General features: G+C 40.2%; 1 protein-coding gene across 2 annotated transcripts in view; it reads left to right on the top strand.

Moving 5' to 3' along the window:
- LOC104612622 (histone acetyltransferase HAC1-like) overlaps window positions 1-19,758 on the top strand; it is a 66,028-nt gene extending 46,270 nt beyond the window's left edge. For both annotated transcript variants that reach the window (XM_010280109.3, XM_088892616.1), the window contains exons 15-18: window positions 4,685-4,763; window positions 5,088-5,480; window positions 18,619-18,836; window positions 18,934-19,758. In XM_010280109.3, coding sequence (XP_010278411.1) covers window positions 4,685-4,763; window positions 5,088-5,480; window positions 18,619-18,836; window positions 18,934-19,048 — 805 coding nt within the window. In that variant the 3' untranslated portion in view covers window positions 19,049-19,758. The remainder of the gene's footprint in view (window positions 1-4,684; window positions 4,764-5,087; window positions 5,481-18,618; window positions 18,837-18,933) is intronic.
- The last annotated feature ends 1,047 nt before the right edge of the window (window positions 19,759-20,805 follow it).

Genomic DNA, 20,805 nt, shown 5'->3' with positions numbered 1-20,805 from the left:
TCATAGGTTAACCTAGTTAGATTGCATATTGGACCAAGTGAAATTACTACTCCCAAGAGGCACCTCCTTCAATTCACAATTGTTTATGAATTCATTAAACTTCCTCATACTTGTGGTTTTCCTTTGTCTCATCTTGTTAGACTCCTCAACAAATCTTATTACATTGTAGTCCCCTCCAATACACCATGGTCCATCCCACAATCCCCGTATATCTTCAAGCTCTTCCCACATTTCATTCCTCTCCCTATACCCATTAGGTCCGTAAATGCATGTTAACACCCATTCAAAACCATCCTCTTCATTTCGAAATTTGAGACACTGTAAACTTCCCTATCAATTCCTCTTTTCTCAGCAACATGCTCTTCTATATTACTACCCATAGTTTTCAAGGCGCCAAGGTGAGGCTAGGCGACAGGGGGGCGCCTAGTCGCCTAGGTGAAGAAAATTCAAAAAATATAGGGCCTGAACCCCTACTTTTGTTATAGGGAAGAAGAAAAGAAAAGGTGGAAGAAGAAGAAGAAGAAGAAGAAGAAGAAGAAGAAGAAGAAGAAGAAGAAGTGGAAGAAGAAAATGTGTTGATTAGACAAAATTTTAAGTTCTTCCCTTGCTTATAGGTTCAGGTTTTGAAAATTTTGAGGGTTCAATCAAGGATCAAAATTTCGATATGATACGCCCCGTATCGAGTGTATTGTATTGTATCTTTGGGGTCCCGATACTTGTTTACAGGTGTTTTCGGTGACCCATTTTTTTAAATAATATATATTTAAAAATGAAATTGAAAACCAAAGAAATAAAAAAATAGGGGGAGTATCGTTTTAAGTACCAATACACCTCTGCCAATACACAAAGGTGTGTCGATACTGTGAACCATGGGTTCAATACAACAGTTAGCAATGTTTGCATTGATTAAACCCTAAAAAAATAAGAAAATAATAAAAAAATTAGTATATAAACACATAAAATGAATATTTTAGTTTAATAATGTCTATTTTATAATTATAATGTCAAAAAATAAAAAATCTAAAAGTATTTTATAACCTAGTGTACAAAACTGCTAGGCGACTGGGCGAGGCGAGCCTCCAAGGGCGCCTTGTCACCTAGGCATTGCCTAGGTGCCCGCCTTGACAACTATGGTACTACCATACCACCTGAGGAATCTCATGACAGTGACATTGCCCAACCAATGCCCCTAGACCTCCATATACTTCTGGCCATCTGTCATTAAATGTCGAAAGCTTAGTTTCTTGCAAGAAAACAACATCCGGCTTCTCCTTCTTCAGCAATTCCTTTATTAGGGCTCTCTTCCTCGCACTCCCTAACCCTTGAACATTCCAACTGATCATTTTCATCAAGTCACTTCGCTTTTGTATCCCTTGGCTCCTTGTCTTACTTGCCTCCTCTTCTCCTACCATTCCTCTCACTAAACTCTCTATCTCCCTCCACATCAAGCTTTAACCTCTCCACTTCACTCATCTTCCTTTTTCTCACCTTCACCTCAGTTTTCTTGGTCCTTAAGTAGGTTTTTAGGTCATTAGGATTCTTCACCTTAAAAACCAACTTCTCCACAATACTTTCTGTCCTGTCTTCTTCCTTTTTGTCTGCCACCAACCCTTCCCCCCTGTTCATTTCTTCCTTCCTCTCTGTGTGTTTATTTTCCTCTAACACCTTTCTCGTCATTTCTTTCAAATGTTGTGCAATTAAACCCCAAATTCTTTCTCCCATCTTTTCAACAATTACAGTCTCACCCCCAATATCCGTGACAGTCATTGTTGCATCCATGGCCTGCAGCAAAAGGAGAGGCTGGGAACCTGGAGAGTTGGCATGAGACAGTGAATTCACATTAGCACCCAAAAACAAATTAACTGCTGTACCTGGGGGGGGGGAAGGGACAGGAATTTCCTTTCCCATCACAGGAAGAGGAGGAACACGGTCTTTAATAGGGTAGACCTGCTGGGAACCAAATTCCGGGAAGGAATTCACCTGCGAAAAACTTCCTGTGCTCTGCGTCTTATCCCTGCCTGGCAAACCTTTATTAAGCCTTTGGTAATCCTTGATAGTCTCATTACCGCTACCCTGTTTGAGGTTCTAATTGGAAATGGACCATCTAGATTTGTAGCAGTGTTTTCTAGCCTCCCATTCACGCAAGGTTGGGCCTCAAACACACTATCACTAGTCGATGCCGAAACATTGGAAGTGGAAAAAACCGTCTCCGTTGTCTCACCGTCAAACAGAATGCCGAAGTTCAGAACCTCTGTATCTGCCTGTGACTCAACACTACCTGGAACAGACTCTACCTCGTCTTCAGATTCGTCCTCTGACACGTCACAGTCCATCCAGCCTCCTTCCATTAGATCTTTTTCCTCTGATCTGGTTCGATTGTACCTTGGATTAGGCTGATCAGCAGGGATTTTTATCTTGCCAATTCCTTCCATTCTTTGTATAGGAACCCAATGCAAAGAGGAACGTGAACCAGACTTAGCCGTAGCAGGAGCCTTGTTTTGCTCTGTTGGAGAAGATGATAGACCAAAACTTTTGTCCCCTGTATCTTTCATTTTACCTTTTCCCACGTGACTATTTAGTGAGTCACATGAGCCAGAGACCCACTCTGACCTCTTCAACGGGTCGGATCTAGCCACCTCTTGTGTAACCAAAGCTCCTATCAGTCCACAACCTGGGTCTGACCCAAGTCCAGACCGAACTATTTCAACAAAGGGTTTTTTCTTCATTCCTCCTGGGGCAAATTCAATTTTATTTGAATATTTACTAATTCTTGTTGCCCCCTTTTTTTTGTTAGTCGAGAAAGACTGTTCGCCTTTCCCTTTCGTCATATCCACTCCTTCCTTCATTCTCCTAATGCCACCTGGAAACTACCTTTCCAGCTCATCACCTTCTTCCAGCTCTCGACCTCCCTGCCACTGCGATGCTTCAACTGCCGTTGCAAACCACAGGTGCCACCACCTGCCTTCCACCAGGAGCTCGCAATACCTAGGGATTAAATATGGCTTCACCCCGGCGATCCTCATTTTCACGGTGAACAAGTTATCAAAACTATAACCTTCAAGCTTGCCTCTTAGAGCTGTTACAATTTTTTCAAACATTTCCTCCTTCCAGAGATTGAATGGTAGGCCTGCAACCTTCACATCAGCTCTAAGGTCGTCGATTTCAGTTTCATTACATGACATATTCCACCGCTCGATCAGTGCCAGGCCTTCTCCTGGTTTAAACGTTGCCAGTTCCAGCTTCTCTTCTCCGACATCTAGTAAAGCGCTGTTTTCACAGAAAGGAAGTAGTGCAGCCGTTGCTTTAATGTGAAGCTCTTTCTTCACCGACTCTAGAACCCCCTGCCAGTCGTTCACCTTTTTCTGAAAAGTAATAACATATCTATTGGCCCAGACACTTTTCTCTACCTCCATCGCAAGTTTAGTTGCAGATTGAGAACTCGCAACAACCATATAGATATTCTCTTTTTCAAAAGGGTCTGGGGTTCAGGTTTCGAAGGTTTGTTCTTGTTCTGCTTCCACTGTCTCCACTTTACTGCCAACCTTAATACCCTCTTCGATGAACATCAAGAAATTTTGCAGGGAATCTGTGAACAACTTCCACCCCCTGCTTTTCTTGCCTTCTGGCAGGCATATCATTTGTTTCCTCCCTCCTTGAAACTCTTCTATTACTGTAACGAACCGCCCCTTCTGGTTCCATCTAAGGATTGCTTCATATTTCCGGTCCAAGGATGACATCGAACTTTTCCATCCTTGCTTCTTCACTGATCGTATAGCTCCATCAACGAAGCCTTGTAGCCACTGCAAAACATCTCCAATCAGGAAAACCGTAGCCCTTCTTTCCTCCCTTATCTTCAGAGACCACTGTTCTTTGATTCTTTGTCCTTCCAAGACAAATTTTTTAGCTTCAATCTGCAACACGCGTCTCCACTTGGTTGCTTTCACGAATCTTCCCTCCGCCATTATCAGGCACTTTGCTTGAAAACCTTTACGTGTTTCTCTGTTGCCGGAATCTGCCGCCATCACCGGAGCTGGCCACCGACACCAGCAATCATCCTAGTAGAGAAGTTAGCAATGTGCACCATTAGCTTCTGCTCTCATGAATTGGCACTTCTTCTTAAGGAGGGTTTTAATAATACTAGAACCAAGTTGGTAGTTTGCATTGTTCTCAACTTCTATCTATGGTGTAAACACTTCATTAGTTAGCAATGACTCTCCACTGGATCTAGTCATGACTGGATTCCAATTTGTATACCTCATTCAAATGGATTCCTAGAAGTGCCAACAGCCTGGCAAATGCATTAGCTAATTCTGGAGCAGAAAGGAATTTTTTGGATTGGGGTGAACCAGGGCCTTGAATCAATTTGTAACTCTAATTTAATTGTATTTTTGTGAGTCATGCTGGCTTTGTAACTCATGCCCTGCTGTTCTTCTATGGGTAGCTTGGATTTTTCTTAATGAAATTCTGTTATTTACCAACAAAATTCTTAGATGATGATGATTTTATTGATCGATGGAAAATATGTTTATTGATTTGCCTCTTTTGCTAAATTTGTGCAGAAGTAACATTTGTTCAAGGAGTTTGTAGCACTAACAGTTAGTGCCAATCTATAAGATGACATATTTCTCTATTTTAGTTTTATATTGGCCTTTATGTCGGTGCTGATTATTCTATTTTATTACAGGTGTCATGATGCAGAACAAAAACTTGAAGAAAGGGAGAGACATCCTATTAATAGCAGAGAGAAGCATGCATTGTATCCAGTGAGTTTTCTAGAAAGGAACTATGCAATTGCTTTGTTTGGGCCAGAATGTTTAATGTATATTTTCTGGACTAGATCATCTCTCTAAAATCTAGTTAGTAAGTTACATTGAAGCTCTCTAATTTGAGAGCTCTAGTGGTTTAAGTGGATGGACTTAGATGTGTATTCTAATAATTTTATTCTTGAATATTCATGAGAATAATTGTTGTTAAGTAGAACCTTGTGATCCATCAACACATATTTCCTTGTATTTTTGAACTCTGATGCCTTTTCTACTATAAATGTGCATTGGTATAGACGACATCTTATTTGAGAATCTATGCAGGTTGAAATTAATGATGTACCTGGAGATACCAAGGATAAAGATGAAATTCTTGAGAGTGAATTCTTTGACACTAGGCAGGCATTTCTGAGTCTTTGTCAAGGAAACCATTATCAATATGATACTTTACGGCGGGCTAAGCATTCTTCTATGATGGTCCTATATCATCTTCATAATCCAACTGCACCTGCTTTTGTGACTACATGCAACATCTGCCATCATGACATTGAGGCCGGTCAAGGTTGGCGCTGTGAAATCTGTCCTGATTATGATGTATGCAATAATTGTTATCAAAAGGATGGAGGCGTGGAGCATCCTCATAAGTTAACTAATCATCCATCAATGGCTGATCGTGATGCACAGAACAAGGAGGCTCGGCAGAAACGAGTTTTGCAGGTCTCTCTCTTTCTCTCTCTCCCCAAACCCTTACACCTAGATATTCACACCCTAAAAAAACCATCAAACATCCTGATTGTGCTACTTTAGAATTTTGTTAGAAATTGCAGGTATTTTTTCTTGGTTGAATCTGTGTTACTCCTTTAATTATAATATGCCTGTCTGTGCACAGTTTAGCTTTGACTAGTTGAGTGGCTGGTGGTGTGGTCAGTCTTTAGCCCCACCAATCCAGTAACATTGATAGATTTCTTGACCGTTATCAAGTTTTGTGTGCTTCTAAGGGGATAAGCCTTACTATTATTCCATTTTCTATTTTAAGGCATCATTTTACCTCTGTACTTGAGATGCTCCTGCTGTATAGGTGTGCTTGCCCAAGGGTCTGAGGAGTGTTGGTGGTTTGGAGGATTGGTAAGGAGGGAATGGCTGGACCCTGAGACGGGATGCTCTATGTGCTCTCCTAAGAGGGATCAGCCTTGGTGGCTAATTGTCAGCCACTATGTGCCCTCCCCCAGTACAATAATGAGTCCTACTTATATATTTTCTCCTCTTTCTTAAATGGGATAATTTTTGGAATCTTCTAATTATGCCATGTCAGCTAGATGGCTAGTTGTCAACCACTAGCTCATATGCTTAACTCAAGGTTTGGTTATATTTTCTATTTTGTGACTCCAGTTGGGCCGGGCTGGCTCATTTTTGGTTCGAGACAGGTTATACTGGGTCTATGACCTTTTACATGTCTATGCCCTTACACCTGCTATTTTTTGGGTGCTACTAAGGGGATAATCATTACTATTACTCGTTTTGTATGCTTAGGAACCATTTTTCCTCTGTACTTGAGATGCTCCTGCTATTTATTTTACCACATTTCTTTTTCAAGCATCACCATCATCATTGTCATTGTTGTCATCGTCTAAGCCTTGCCCAACTATGTGGGGTTGATCACATGATGTATCCTGTTTCTTCATTCCATTCTGTTCAGTGGCATATCCATCGTTAAATTATGGGTGCATATTTCCTTTCGTAAACTCGTTAAATTATATGTTCAGCCTCTTGTCAGTTATTTACTCTTCTGTTCTTATGTTTTCAGTATTTTATTCTGTATTGGGAAATTCTATTGATAGTTTAGGTTGTCCATTCAATGATAACTGGTTGAATTATTTAGAGATGAGTACTAAATGACCTTTAGATTCCTCTATATGGTATCATAGTCTGCCCTCACATGTTCCCATCTCTGTCCCAGATTCATTGGATTAATTTTTGCCAAAAGCTATTGCCATGTTTCCAAGCTAAGCCCTTATATTTGGGATTTTCTGAATTAAACAAAAGGGTTGGAGATTTAATTAAGTTTGGCATGACATAAAACTTGAAAAATGGCAGGTTCAAAAACTAGATGTTAACACATGGCATAAGCATATTGCATGGAATATTCGTACCTGTATCATGCCTGAGATTTTAGGAAATGAATAGTTGCATTGCCATTTCTCATATCTGTGTCCATGTCTGTATCTGTATGAACATCATAGATGGTTAGCTAGTTGGTTGTGCTAGATCAGATTTTTTGGTAGAATAGTAATTACAAGATTTTTATAAATGGTAGTCCAAAATTAATAGTAATTTTGTTGTTTCACACTCCTATTTGTGTCCAAATCTATTCCTTATTTTAGTGACATTTAGGTGTTCTATTGCTAGATCTGACTTTGATAAAATATTTACGTATTTTAAAACTTTTTGTGATTGGTCTTGTTTGTTAAAGGTATTTAACATCTTTGGATACCTCTGGTAGCAATTCATAGCTAAATTTTGGGCCTAGTATTTGTTTTGGAGTGATATTGAGTAGGGTTTGAATGTCCAGTTGCAAGTTGGTGAAACTTTAGATTTGAACCATAATCGAGAGGGGAGTGGTTTTTTTGGCATCTTTTGGTTGTGGTCACACTTCTTAGTTGAGGATCCTTGGTAATTTCTGTTGCAATAGAGGTGACTGCTGAATCATTGAAGTGTTTCCAGCACCATGATCCAATGTGCTGTACATGTTTGATGAAATATTTAAAGGACTACAGGTTTGTGTTAATGGAAAATCTTTGTCTTGAGTAGGTCCAATTATTTTATGTTCTTGTGTGATTAGGGTTATTTGATATGTTACAGTCCTGGTATAGTCATAGTTGTCAAGACGATGCCTAGGCGACAAGGCACCCTTGGAGGCTCGCCTCGCCTAACCACCAAGCAGTTTTCTATAGTGTGCTAGACAAAACTTTTATATTCTTAATTTTTTGAGGTTATAATTTTAAAATAGGCATTTTTAAACTTAAATATTCATTTTGTGTGTAAATATACTAATTTCTTTCTATTATTTTCTTATTTGTTAGGGTTTAATCAACACAAACATTGCTAAATGCTGTATTGAACCCTGAAAGACTTCAAAACTTGAACCAATAAGTAAGGAAGAACTTAAAATGTTGTCTAACCAACACATTTACTTCTTTTTCTTTACTAATTTTGTGTGTCTATACTATATACCAATTTTCTTCTTCCACCTTTTTCTTTTCTTCTTTTCCTATAACAGAAATAGGGGTTCAGCCCTTATATTTTTTGAAATTTCTTTTCTTTCTTTTTTTCTCATGAATATGTTGGAATATGTTGATTTTCTATACTTTAACATGAAGTTTATATTTTTTCTCATGAAAATTATTTATAATTATTAAGGAAGCATGATTATAGAACCTAGGATACTACCCTAGGATACATATTTTTACTTGAAACCTAGGGAACTACCATGGGTATAGTGTTCCTCATACTGTCATATTTGTTGTTTGATCTTTGATGGTTGGTAGTGTATTGTTGTCATTGGTTGTGTCTTTTGGTAGGAGCTATGATCCTCCACAAGGTATTGTGTTGTTAATGCATTGGGCAAGAGCCATTAGTTACCATGAGTATCATCTAATCAGTTAAGGATTTGTGTTGTCATGGTTAGGAGTCAAAAGTGCTTTTGAGTATGATTAAGCTGTTGGATCCCTGTAGACGTGGTGTAAAAGCTAGTTGTTGTCATGCTAGAATCTCCTTGTTTTACTCACGAGAAGCTTTGAGAGATCCAGTGGTTGTGTTGATACAAAGGTTACATCATTTCTTTTTAGGCAAACTGGCTGGTGTTATCTTCAGGGAAATATTGAATTATTTAAGTTGTGGTGCATGTGAGGATTTTAAGAAGTGATTTTTTTGGAAGGTAAAAAGAGAAATTTTATTGAAAAAGAAAAAAAAAACTGATTACAAGCACATGGAGGTGTTAAGATAACACCCTAAACCCCCTTGTTCCTTAGCAAGCACATAGAGGTGGTAAAAAGGGAATCTCCATAGCCACTTTTCTAGTAGAGCCTTGTTCCTTAGCAAAAGGTTCCTTACTCCTAAACCCCCTTGTTCCTTGGGTTTGCTAACCTGTTCCCAATTTATCAAATGGTCCTTCCTTTCCTCTCCTGGATCCCAAAGGAAGTCTCTCATGTATTTCTCCAAGTGCCTTGCTACCCTAGAAGGGATTCTAATGGTTGAGAGGGAATAAATGGCGAGGTTTTCCAAAGTGGCTCTAATCAAGGTTATTCTTCCACCCAAGGAAATGTAATTCCTCTTCCACAAGGCTAGCTTCCTATCAAATCTTTCAACGATTGGCTTCCAAAACCCATCCGACCTTGGGTTTCCTCCTAAAGGTAGACCTAAGTAACTAATTGGCCAATTTCTGATCTCACAACCCAGGATCTCAACAAATCTTAGGAGTTTCCCTTCTTCCAAGTTGATCCCTACAATACCACTTTTGGTCCAATTTATCCTCAATCTAGTCATCCCCACAAAATTTTTCAACAACACCTTCTGGTTTGCCACCAATTCCCCACTATTTCCTTCACAAAAAAAGATAGTATCATTTGCAAACTGGAGGTGGGTAACAACCACCTGGTTTCTACCTAACCTCCAACCTCTTATTAGTCCTTGGAGGTCAGATTTTGACACCAATTTGCTTAGAACTTCTGCCACTAGGGTAAAAAGGAAAGGGGGTAGGGGATCTCCTTGCATAATTCTTCTCTTAGTCGGAAAGAAATCTGTTGACATGTGTATTATATGTACTGTACGCAGGTTTAGTGCCCGCAGGGGTATTTTTGTAATTTTGTAGGCCTCTTGTGTTGTACGGCCAGTATAGTATAAATACAAATGCTTCACTCGCATGAAGCAGTTCTTTTGAGGCCTTAAATCTGCAGCCTCTTCTCTCTTCTTCTTCTTCTTCTTCCTTCCTTCTTCTTCTTTTGCTCAATATGGTATCAGAGCAGGACCGACTAGGCCTGGAAAACAACCAGCTGAGGTCTCTCTCCACTGCTGTGTAGAAGCTATAGTCCTGATGCTCGAAGACAAGGAAGAAAGCTGACTGTTAGTCTCCACTGCCGAGTTGGGTTCTGCTACAAGAAAGCTGACTGTTCAACTTCCTAGCGTAGAAAAGGGTTATGCTACATGTTTTTTGGGGTTGCTCGGCTAAGAAGACTGTAGAAAACCATCCCAGATGTACGAAGCAGGGTTCTGGCCTGCAGAGAAGATTGGGTCCATGAGTGTACTGCCTATTCACAGTTCGGGTGACCTGGGTACTGAACTGAAGTTTCTCTGTTTATGGTTCTTTTGTTGCACTCTTTCGATGGACTATTAATGTCCTAAAATCTGAGTAGGGACTGTTCGACTATTTTTTTTCCCTCCTCCGATTGTGTGTTGCTCTATTCAGCTCTCTAAGGGAGTTGTTGAACCCTAACCCCTAAGTGACTGTTCGGCTGCCCTGGAAAGTGGATATCAGCCGATTAGGTGTGGCGAACCACCACTTGTATTGCTGTTCCTACTGAGAAGCTGCATGAAAGTTGTAAAATTGTAGGTCATTTAGACCTGGTTACACTGCAAGTGCAGTGTTCGTATATTGTTCTGTGGACTCCTACAAAGTGTAGGTCATGCAATCTAGTACTGCAACTGCAGTGTTTGTGTTTGGTTCTTTGTGAAACCAAAAATCAGCAAGTGCCTAGTTGTGGACTATAGCAGCTCTGTAAGGTAGTGTGCCTTTGGTTTTGAGTACTTCTAAACTTAGAATCATGAATAAGGAAAAATTGTGGTGCACTAATTGTCAGAAGCCCCGACACACCAAAGATACTTGTTGGGATCTCCATGGGAAACCAAAGTGGGCTCAGGATCTACCTAAGAAGCAAGGCTCAGATGTAATTAGAAGGCCTGGGCAACAAGGTACCAAGAAACACCACATGGCCAACATGGTTACTCGGGAGAATCACCCCTCCACTTCTACTATGACTCAAACACCACATGGCCAACATAGCTACTCTGGATCTGACCCAAGGGAGGATATTGTAAACTCCTTCCGTGACCGTTTGGAGCTTTATGGTAGAGCAATTCGCCAGATGGATGCTCTTCCCACCACCTCTTTTGCATCCACATCAGGTAATCCTACCACAACTTTCCATGTTGCTTCTCACAACCTTGACTCTCCATGAATCATTTATTCTGGAGCATCAAAGCACATGATTGGTATGTCCTCTTACTTTCAAACTTATCACCCTCTTTCCGAAAGAGATAAAGTGAGACTAGATGATGGATCATACACTTCCATAGCTGGTCAAGGAACTCTCTCTCTTCCCCTCGGCCTTACTCTTTCTGATGTTCTTCATGTTCCAAAATTCCCTTTGAATTTGTTCTCAGTCAGTAGTGTTACAAATTCCTTAAACTGTTCTGTGACTTTTTTCCCTACCTATTGTGTGATTCAGGATCTGGCCTCGGGGAGGACAATTGGTAGGGGACGTATGGTTGATGGACTCTACATGCTTGAGAACTGTGCAAGTCGTTGTCTGTTTCTAATTTTTCTTGTCAAACATGTCAGTTAAGCAAGCATTGTAGAAGTCAATTTCCTCAAAGAAATAGTAAATCTGAGTTTCCTTTTCACATTGTGCATTCTGATGTGTGGGGCCCTGTTACTTCACCTTCTGAGAGTGGCTACAAGTACTTCATTGACGATTATTCCAGATACACTTGGGTATATCCAATGCGAACTCGTAAGGAAGTACAAAAAATTATCCAAGATTTTCAGTAGATGGTCTTCACCCAATTTTAGACCGAGATTCAAATATTTCAGTCAGACAATGCAAAAGAGTTTTTTCATAGTGACCTCACGGAGTTTTTTGCTTCACATGGCTCTCTCTTCATCGGAGCTCTTGTGCCCGTACGCCACAACAAATTGGTGTGGCTGAACGGAAGAACCGACACCTCCTTGAAGTGGCACGGGGTTTACTACTCCACATGAATGTTCCCAAACGATTTTGGCTTGAGGCTGTCCTTTGTTCTACATACCTCATTAACCGAATGCCCTCTCGTTGGTTAGAGTACAAAGCCCCATATTAGCTTCTCTTTCCTAAGGCCCCTCTTCTTTCTATCCCTCGTGTTTTTGGTTGTCGGTGCTTTGTCCAAAACCTATCTCCCACCCGGGGGAAATTGGACTCTCGTGCTATCCCGTGCATATTTCTTGGCTACTCATTCTCTCAGAAAGGGTATCGTTGCTTTGATCCTGTTTCTCGAAGATTCTATGTCTCCATGGATGTTACCTTCTTTGAAGATGAGCCCTTCTTTCCTGTTTCTCCTCAGGGGGAGTGTAGGCATGAGGAGAAACTGGTTCAGCTTCCTCCTCTTCCTAATCCTTTTCCTTCTCCCCCTTCTCTTTCTAATCCTCCACCTTTCCGTGTTTTTTCTCGTCGTCGCAAATTTCAACCAAGTTCAAGAGCTGTGGAGAATCCAAAAGCTGTACCTCAAGTGCCATCAAACTCCTCGGGGGAAGATCATACTCACTCAGGTAATTTGACCCCCAATGATGGTCCTGACCTCCCTGTTGCTAATGATCTTGACCTTCCAATTGCCCACAGGAAAGGTGTTAAGTTGTGCACCACTCTACACCCCATTTCCAACTTTGTTTCCTATGAGAACATCTCACCTTCATTTCGTGCCTTCCTTACCTCCATTGACAGTATCCCTATTCCCAAGAATGTGGCAGAAGCTCTCTCAGTACTAGAATGGACAAATGCCATGAAGGAGGAAATTGATGCTCTTCATAAGAATGGCACGTGGGAACTTGTTGATCTCCCTAAGGGAAACGATCCAGTTGGATGTAAATGGGTGTTCACTATTAAGCATGGGGCTGATGGAACTGTGGAGAGGAATTATGTAGAAACCTTTGCCCCTGTTGCCAAAATGAACCTTATTAGAGTACTTTTCTCTCTTGCTACAAATCTGAATTGGGATCTACATCAGCTTGACATCAAGAATGCCTTCTTGAATGGTGACCTGGAAGAGGAAGTTTATATGATTCATTGCCCCTGTTGCCAAAATGAACTCTATTAGAGTACTTTTCTCTCTTGCTGCAAATCTGAATTGGGATCTACATTAGCTTGACATCAAGAATGCCTTCTTGAATGGTGACTTGGAAGAGGAAGTTTATATGATTCAACCCCCCGGTTTTTTGGCTCAAGGAAGTGAACAGAAAGTGTGCAAGTTAAAGAAGTCTTTATATGGGCTGAAGCAATCACCAAGAGCTTGGTTTAGCAGATTTCATACTGCAGTTCAGCAGAGGGGATACAAGCAATGTTAGTCAGATCACACACTGTTTGTAAAAAGGGTAGAAGGTAAAATGGCTGCCCTAATAGTATATGTGGATGACATAATTGTTACTGGTGACTGGAAGGATGAAATTCAAAGTTTGAAGGGCTTCCTTGCCACTCAGTTCGAAGTGAAAGATCTAGGACCCGCCAAATACTTCATTGGAATTGAGGTTGCCCGATCAAATAAGGGTATCTTCATCTCTTAAAGGAAATATGTCCTAGACTTGCTTAAGGACACTGGAAAGATTGGGGTTAAACCAGCTGACTCTCCCATTGACCCCAACCATAAGTTAAGTGACAACCAAGGTGAACCTTTTAAGGATGTGAAGCAATTTCAGAGGCTTGTAGGAAGATTGTTGTACCTCTCTCTGACTTGTCCAGACATAGCATATGCTGTTGGTGTCCTCAGCCAGTTCATGCATGCACCTAGGTCCACTCATCTTGAAGCAGCGGAGAGAATACTGTAGTATCTTAAGAAGTTTCCAGGTGCTGGCTTATTATTCCAGAAACATGGACATTTGAGAGTTGAAATTTACACAGATGCGGATTGGGCTGGATCTCAAAGTGACAGAAGGTCTACTAGTGGTTACTGCACCTTTGTAGGAGGGAACCTTGTTACTTGGAGGAGTAAGAAGCAAACCATGGTACCTAGATCCAGTGCTGAAGCTGAGTACTGTGCAATGGCACACGGAGTAGCCGAAGGTATGTGGATAAAGAATCTATTGGGAGAGTTGGGTTTTCCAGTTGACAAACCCATGACTCTACTCTGTGACAACAAGGAAGCTATAAGTATCGCTGCCAATCCGGTACTACATGATAGAACAAAGCACATTGAAGTTGACAAGCACTTTATCAGAGAGAACATCATCACAGGCGAAGTATGCACTCCATACATCCGCTCTGAAGACCAACTAGCTGGCATCTTTACAAAAGGGCTAAACCATTCCAAACACCAAGGTCTCTGTGACAAGTTGGGCATGATTGATATCTATGCCCCAACTTGAGGGGGAGTGTTGACAGGTGTATTATATGTACTGTACGCAGGTTTAGTGCCTGCAGGGGTATTTTTGTAATTTTGTAGGCCTCTTGTGTTGTACGGCCAGTATAGTATAAATACAAATGCTTCACTCGCATGAAGCAGTTCTTTTGAGGCCTTAAGTCTGCAGCCTCTTCTCTCTTCTTCTTCTTCTTCTTCTTCTTCCTTTCTTCTTCTTCTTTTGCTCAATAAAATCCTTTGCTACACCATTGATAAGAATTGAGTAATGGACTGAGCTTAAACACCCTTTAATCTAAGATCTCCACTTGACTCCAAAGCCCAGTCCTTCTAGTGTTTGAAGGAGGACTTCCCAATTAACTAGGTCATAAGCTTTTTCAAGATCTACTGTACACAGTCACATTAATCCCTTTTCTCCATCCTTTTTTTTTCTACAAGACATTCATTGGCCACCAAGATTTGATCCATAATCTGCCTTCCTTCCACAAAAACACCTTGGAAAGGTGAAATAATAGATGGTAACACCTTCTTAACCTTTCTGGTAAAACCTTTGACAGAATTTTATATACACTCCCAAGCAGACTTATTGGTCTGAAGTCTTTAGGGGTTCTTGCCTCCCTCTTCATTGGAATCAATGTGATAAAAGTGACATTTACCCTTGGAGAAACCTCTCCTTTGAGAAAGAATTCATTGAAGACTTCCAACATGTTTGTTTTCAGCCAACACTATTGGTAAAAGGCCATTGAGAAGCCATTCGGCCTAGGGGCTTTAGATCTCTCCATTGAGAAAATTACTTCCTTGATTTCTTCTAGGGAAAAATTCCTTTATAGAGGGAGATAGATTGCTCCTCTAGGACAATACCCCACCCACCCCCCAACTCTAGCAGCAGGTTTGACAATACTCCATTTGAGTTTGAGAATATTTCCTTAAAATGATTTACGAAAATACTTGTAATCTCCTCTCCCCCCCCAATTAGGTTATCTTATATTTCTTCTATCCTTCCAAAGTGGGCTTTATTCCGTTCTTTTGTTTTTCCTATTAGCCTCTTTAGTTTTCTGGCAAAACCTATCATTTTCAGCCTCCCCAAAGGTCTGAATTCCCTCCACCATTCCTTCAACCTGATATTGAATGTGGGGTCTTTAAACCACATATTCTCAAATCTAAAAGGAGAGGGGCCTCCCCCTAGGATTTCTTTCTCAATGCAAATAGGGCAGTGGTCTGATGTAATTCTAGGTTGTCCTCTTTTTTGTTTTTTTTGAAGGTAAAAAAGAAGAATTCAATAAAAAGAAAAGGCAAAATACAACCTTGGGAGGTGTTGAGGAAACACCTCCAATCACAGCCAAGGAAACAACATTCACACAAACACTTACCTTAGAAAAATTTTTCACCCAAAACCCATTACAACACCCTCAAAAACTTTCAAAACCAACTACCCCGAAAGAAACACAACAAAACTGAAACCCAGAATTTTGAAACATCTGCATTAGCACACAAACTAATTCTGGGGATCAAATGCAGCACAACTACAGATTCACAAGCCTCACCTGCAGCAAACCAACAGAACACTTTCTTCATCAACAATGTCTGACTCCTTCCTCCTTCCTCCCATTTCCCATCCCCATTCCCCCTCCTTGACTGTATTCTTATTATTGCTTTCCTGCCTTCTATTCTATTCAAATTGTTTGATTGCCTTCCTCACTACCGCTTCTCCCCCCAAAAAGAAAAGACCAAGAGATTTCCCAACTGCTATCTGTCTATCAACTAGTTGGTTAACGCCACTTTTCCTTTCTCCATTGTATTTGCCTTAGTAGTATCTTCGGCATTATTCCTTCCTATTTCCTTCTCGCCCTCACTACTCCCCCTCCGCACCCCCCTTTCAATATTTTTTCTCCCCAACCATCTTACTGCTATCTCTTCCTCCCAATTCCTCTCAGAAGCCTTTACTCTATACTTATCCTCTTTTACCCCTGTGAGTGTTTCCCCACTTTGATAACTTAAATCAATGCGCTGCGCCTTCTTGTCTGAATCCTCAGCTAAACTGTTTTCATCACCTTTGTTTGTCAGGCATATCTGGTTTCTAGATATGAGCTTACATCCTTTCCTTTTGTATTTTCTCTTGAATCTGCCACATGGACTATCCCCAACCAGTCCTTCCTTGAGACGATGAAGGAACTTGGTGACACGAACAAGCTGCCCATTACTGGATCCTTTCTTTTTTCTCAACTCCCCTGCCTTGGGGTTTTCATGAGTAATCAACTCCGACACAGCTTCAATTCTCCTCCTCCACAGATCTTTCCCCAACTTCCCAATGAAAATCAATGAACTCGAATCTTCTTCTTCTCCCGTCCTCTTTTTGGTCTCGTCACTTGTGACTTCCCCCAATTCCTGGACCAAATTTTTGCTACTGAAATCACAAGAGGGAACCTTACTGTTTGATGAGTAGAAACTTACATTCTTTTTTGAAGATCCTTCCTTAACCTGATTTCCACTCATTTCAACTCTTTCTGCCCCTCCATTGCCATCCTTTGCCCCATTCGAAACTTTGATTATTTCTTTCACTGACTGAATGTTTGCGCCCTTCTCGAAAACACATACTTGTGCTTCACCATCTTCAAAGACCCGTGGAAGTGCTTTGGAGGCAGTTTTCTCTGAAGTTGTTTCAATCTCCAGGTGCTCAGAAATGCTCGAAACTTCTGGTCTTGCAAACTTCGTAATCACCCACTCCTGTACTCCCCAGAAACCATACCCGCACCAGTTTCTAAGGTCTACAAATCGACTAAGTCTTCCTCAAGTTTGACGGTTGCTTTATAGTTACATGGGTTTTCACCAAGGTTCAGCATTTGGTCCTAATTTATTTACGCTAGGCATAGATGAATTGATTAAACATATTCGAGAGGAGGTCCCATTGTGCCTGATGTTTGCTGATAGCATAGTATTGATCGATGAAACTAGCAAAGGATTGAATGCAACATTAGGTTTATGGACCACTGCATTAGAGACAAGAGGTTTAAAAATAAGTAGGGCTAAAACCAAATATATGGAATGTAAATTTAACAATAATAGGAGTGCAAATGAAGACACACTAGAGACCAAGAAATTTAATGTGGCTTCTTCTGTTACCTTGGTTTAATAGTTCATAACCAATGTTTTAAAATGCGGAGGTGTGATACAAGGCACTCTGCTACCTGGAGGTGTGAGGCATAGCTCAGAATGTAAGAGGCATAAATCCTCCGGAGCACAAGGAGCTGTAAGCCTTCTCTCAAGAGGAAGAGGGAGGAGGAAGAAGAACAAGAGGTAGAAGAATTTCATATTGCTTTTCTTGTTTCTTTTTGATGGAAGATGTCTTGTATTAAGAAGAATGAAGATGCATAATGCTAGCTGAAGGGGGGGGGGTCTATTCCTTTCCCTTCCCTTTCCATTTCTTTTCTTTCTTTTTTTGTACAAGGCATGTGTGAGGCACATGAGGTGTGCACCTATAGCCTCATGCAAATGGCATTTGAGTACATCTTAGAGGCATCGGCACCTGCACCTCTAGCATGTGCCTCAAGGCAATTTGGGGATGCCTTGCTTGGAGACATGCCCCCAGGCATGCACCTCCCATGCATTTTAAAACATTGTTCATAACAAAGGAAAGATTGAAGACGATGTCATCCATAGAATTAGAGAAGGATGGGTTAAATGGAGAGGTGCATCCGGAATCCCATGTGATAAGGCAAATACCACTTAAGCTAAAAGGAAAATTTTAAGAACCAGTATGTCCAAAAAACAGTGTTGCAGAAATGTGAATGCTTAGATGGATGAGTGGTAAAACCATAAAGGTCAGAGTTAGAAATGAAGTCATACAAAGGAACCTAGAAGTTGCTCCAATAGGTGATAAAATGAGAGAGTAGATTGAGATGGTTTGGTCACATGCATAGAAGACCATATACAACACTTTGTTAGGTAGAGTTATCTATTGCAAGTTGAAGGTACTGAGTAGAGCTAGGGGCAGACAAAAAGGACTTGGGTGGTAATAAGAAATGATTTAAGAACCATAATTTAATCAAAGATTGGTCAACCTTTTTTATAATTTTTTAGTTTTCTTTATTTTAGAATTCACGAAATGGACTTGGGCTAACTCCAGAATGTCATAGGATCTGAATCCGATCCTAAACATCATAGATCCAATTAGATTTCAAATTGAATTTGGATTTGGTTTTTTAGTAATCAGATAGACTCAGATGTGGGTGGCTAGAGGAGCTTCTTTCAAATTCTGCCACCTACTTGGTATCCATGCTAATTTTCTCGTTTAATGCTTAGTTTGCTTTAAATACTCTTACTACCTTTGTCATAATGAGGTTAATTTGCCCAGTTTCCGTCTCTTGGTTTAATTGCAACTCCTTGTCTCTTCTGAATGATGACCCCTCTGTTTAATTTTACTTCTTTTGTGGAGATTTTCCATCTTCATGGTGATGTGACATTTTGTAATGATTTTCTATTGCAGCTTAGGAAAATGCTTGATCTTCTGGTACATGCTTCTCAATGTCGCTCCCCTCACTGCCAGTACCCAAATTGCCGCAAGGTTAAGGGTCTCTTCCGCCATGGGATACAATGCAAAACTCGTGCTTCTGGAGGTTGTCTTCTCTGTAAGAAAATGTGGTATCTTCTCCAACTGCATGCACGTGCCTGCAAAGAATCAGAATGCCATGTGCCACGTTGCAGGTGCATATGACAAACTCTTCTTTGAGAGATTTTAGTTGTTTTTTACTGTTACAAAATTTCATGTTTAAAATGTTCAACATATGTATTTTCTGTTCAGGGATTTGAGAGAGCATTTAAGAAGGCTGCAGCAGCAGTCTGATTCACGGAGGAGGGCCGCAGTGATGGAGATGATGAGACAGCGAGCTGCTGAGGTTGCAGGGAACACTGGATAACCAGTTTGTACATATGGTTAGGCGTCTAAGAGAATTTTGAGAGCAAAAAAGGGAGCTTATTGCCTTCAAGTCACTCAATGGAAGAGCTGTTTGGAGACAACAGCAGTTGAACACAGGCGGAAGGTGTGCAGTACTATATGGGATGGTTGGTAGGACTTGCCAAAAGCTTGGAGCCTATTGATTTATCACATGCATGAGAGGGTGCCCTGTTTGTCTGCATTCTTGTAATGATGGGCAGCCAAGTTTATTGACCGGAGTTGCCCTCTTCAACTGCTAACCATTTTTCTTCCAACCTGCTAGTTGGGAGCCAGAATATTCATCTGTCTTGGGCTCCACTGGGGTTATTCTTTGATTTATCCTCTCTATTCCGTTTCATCCCTGGATAAAGTGGCGGTGTACTATAAATTACAAGTGTTCTTATTTCTCAGAAGAAAAAAAAATCTTCCTTAAGGGGAATTTGTGAGGTCAGCCCTTTTTTGTTTTAGGTTTCATCTTTTTTTTTTTTTTTCTTTTACCACCCCTTCACGGTGGTGCTGAGGACAGCATATGCATTTGGTTTTGCTGTCCATTTTTTGTAGAATGGCTTTCTTATTTAAAGATGTAAAAAATAAAATTGTCAACTACAGTTTAATTATCATGTCTCAGGAACGAGCGTAAGGTGCCATTTTCTTCCTAGTATCATCAATAAAGGTTACTCCTGAGACTATAAAGACCTTCCCGATGTATTTTGGCCAATTTGGTTTTCCATTTTCTGTTATTTAAGCATTGCTGTGGTTGTACAAGTCCAAATATTCTAAGTATCAGATTCGGAACATATTGGAAAGGCAAGTTTACTGGATGCATTGAGAATCCGGGATACATTTTTAATATACATTTATAATATGGAAAAATTATAATAGTAGGGATACTTAAATCTTTACCACTATTAGAAGTCTTAAATGAGAGTGAAATTTTTGTTTGATAAGATACCCCTATGTTTGAATTTTGTATGAGGGTAGAAAATGTAATTTGAATTCATTCTTTTTACCCTATAATTCATTTTCATTAAGTCATATATTTAAAGTATTAACTCTTTATCATCTTTCATTGAATCTTATCCTTTAACTAAAATATGTTTTGATTTGGGGTTCTTTTAAAATTGTGAGAATATAAAATATAATTTGAACTATTAGTTTTCACTTTATTTAGGCCATGTTTGGGAGTGCTTATTCAGTTAAGCACTTATTTGCATTTGGCACCCAACTTTTTCAAGTGTTGAATTTTTAAAAGGAAAATTCTGGATTAATACCCTGTACTTTGTGTCTATCAAGGTTCAAAATATCATTATGTATCGGCCCGTATTGGTTGATATGTATTGTATCGGGAGCACCCTGATGTGCCCCTACAGAGGGTGTATAGGGGGTTTGATCGATTTAGGGGGTGGAGGAACCTTAAATCGGTCCCCCTAACCGGATTTGAAAAAAAAAGTTAAAAAATAAAAAAACAATACTTATACTACCCAATACGCCCCTACCGGTGTATTGGGCGTATTAATATTTAGAACCTTGGTTCCTAGTGCCACTTTGGTCCTCAAACTTTAAAATGTGACAATTTAGTACTTGGACTTTCAAAACGTGATAATCCAGTATATGCCATTAATCAGTAGTTAACCTGATGTTAAGTGACATTTGAAAAGGACACAAATGCCTTTGGAGTGTCATTTAATTTTCTATCAACCATTTACACGTTGACAAAAAATTAACAGTCCCAAATATTTG

This window comes from Nelumbo nucifera, chromosome 8, assembly GCF_055504915.1.
Source record: "Nelumbo nucifera cultivar China Antique chromosome 8, China Antique-T2T, whole genome shotgun sequence".
Lineage (NCBI taxonomy): Eukaryota > Viridiplantae > Streptophyta > Magnoliopsida > Proteales > Nelumbonaceae > Nelumbo > Nelumbo nucifera.
The sequence above is the reverse complement of the archived record's forward strand: the minus strand, read 5'-3'. Positions and strand labels throughout refer to the sequence as shown.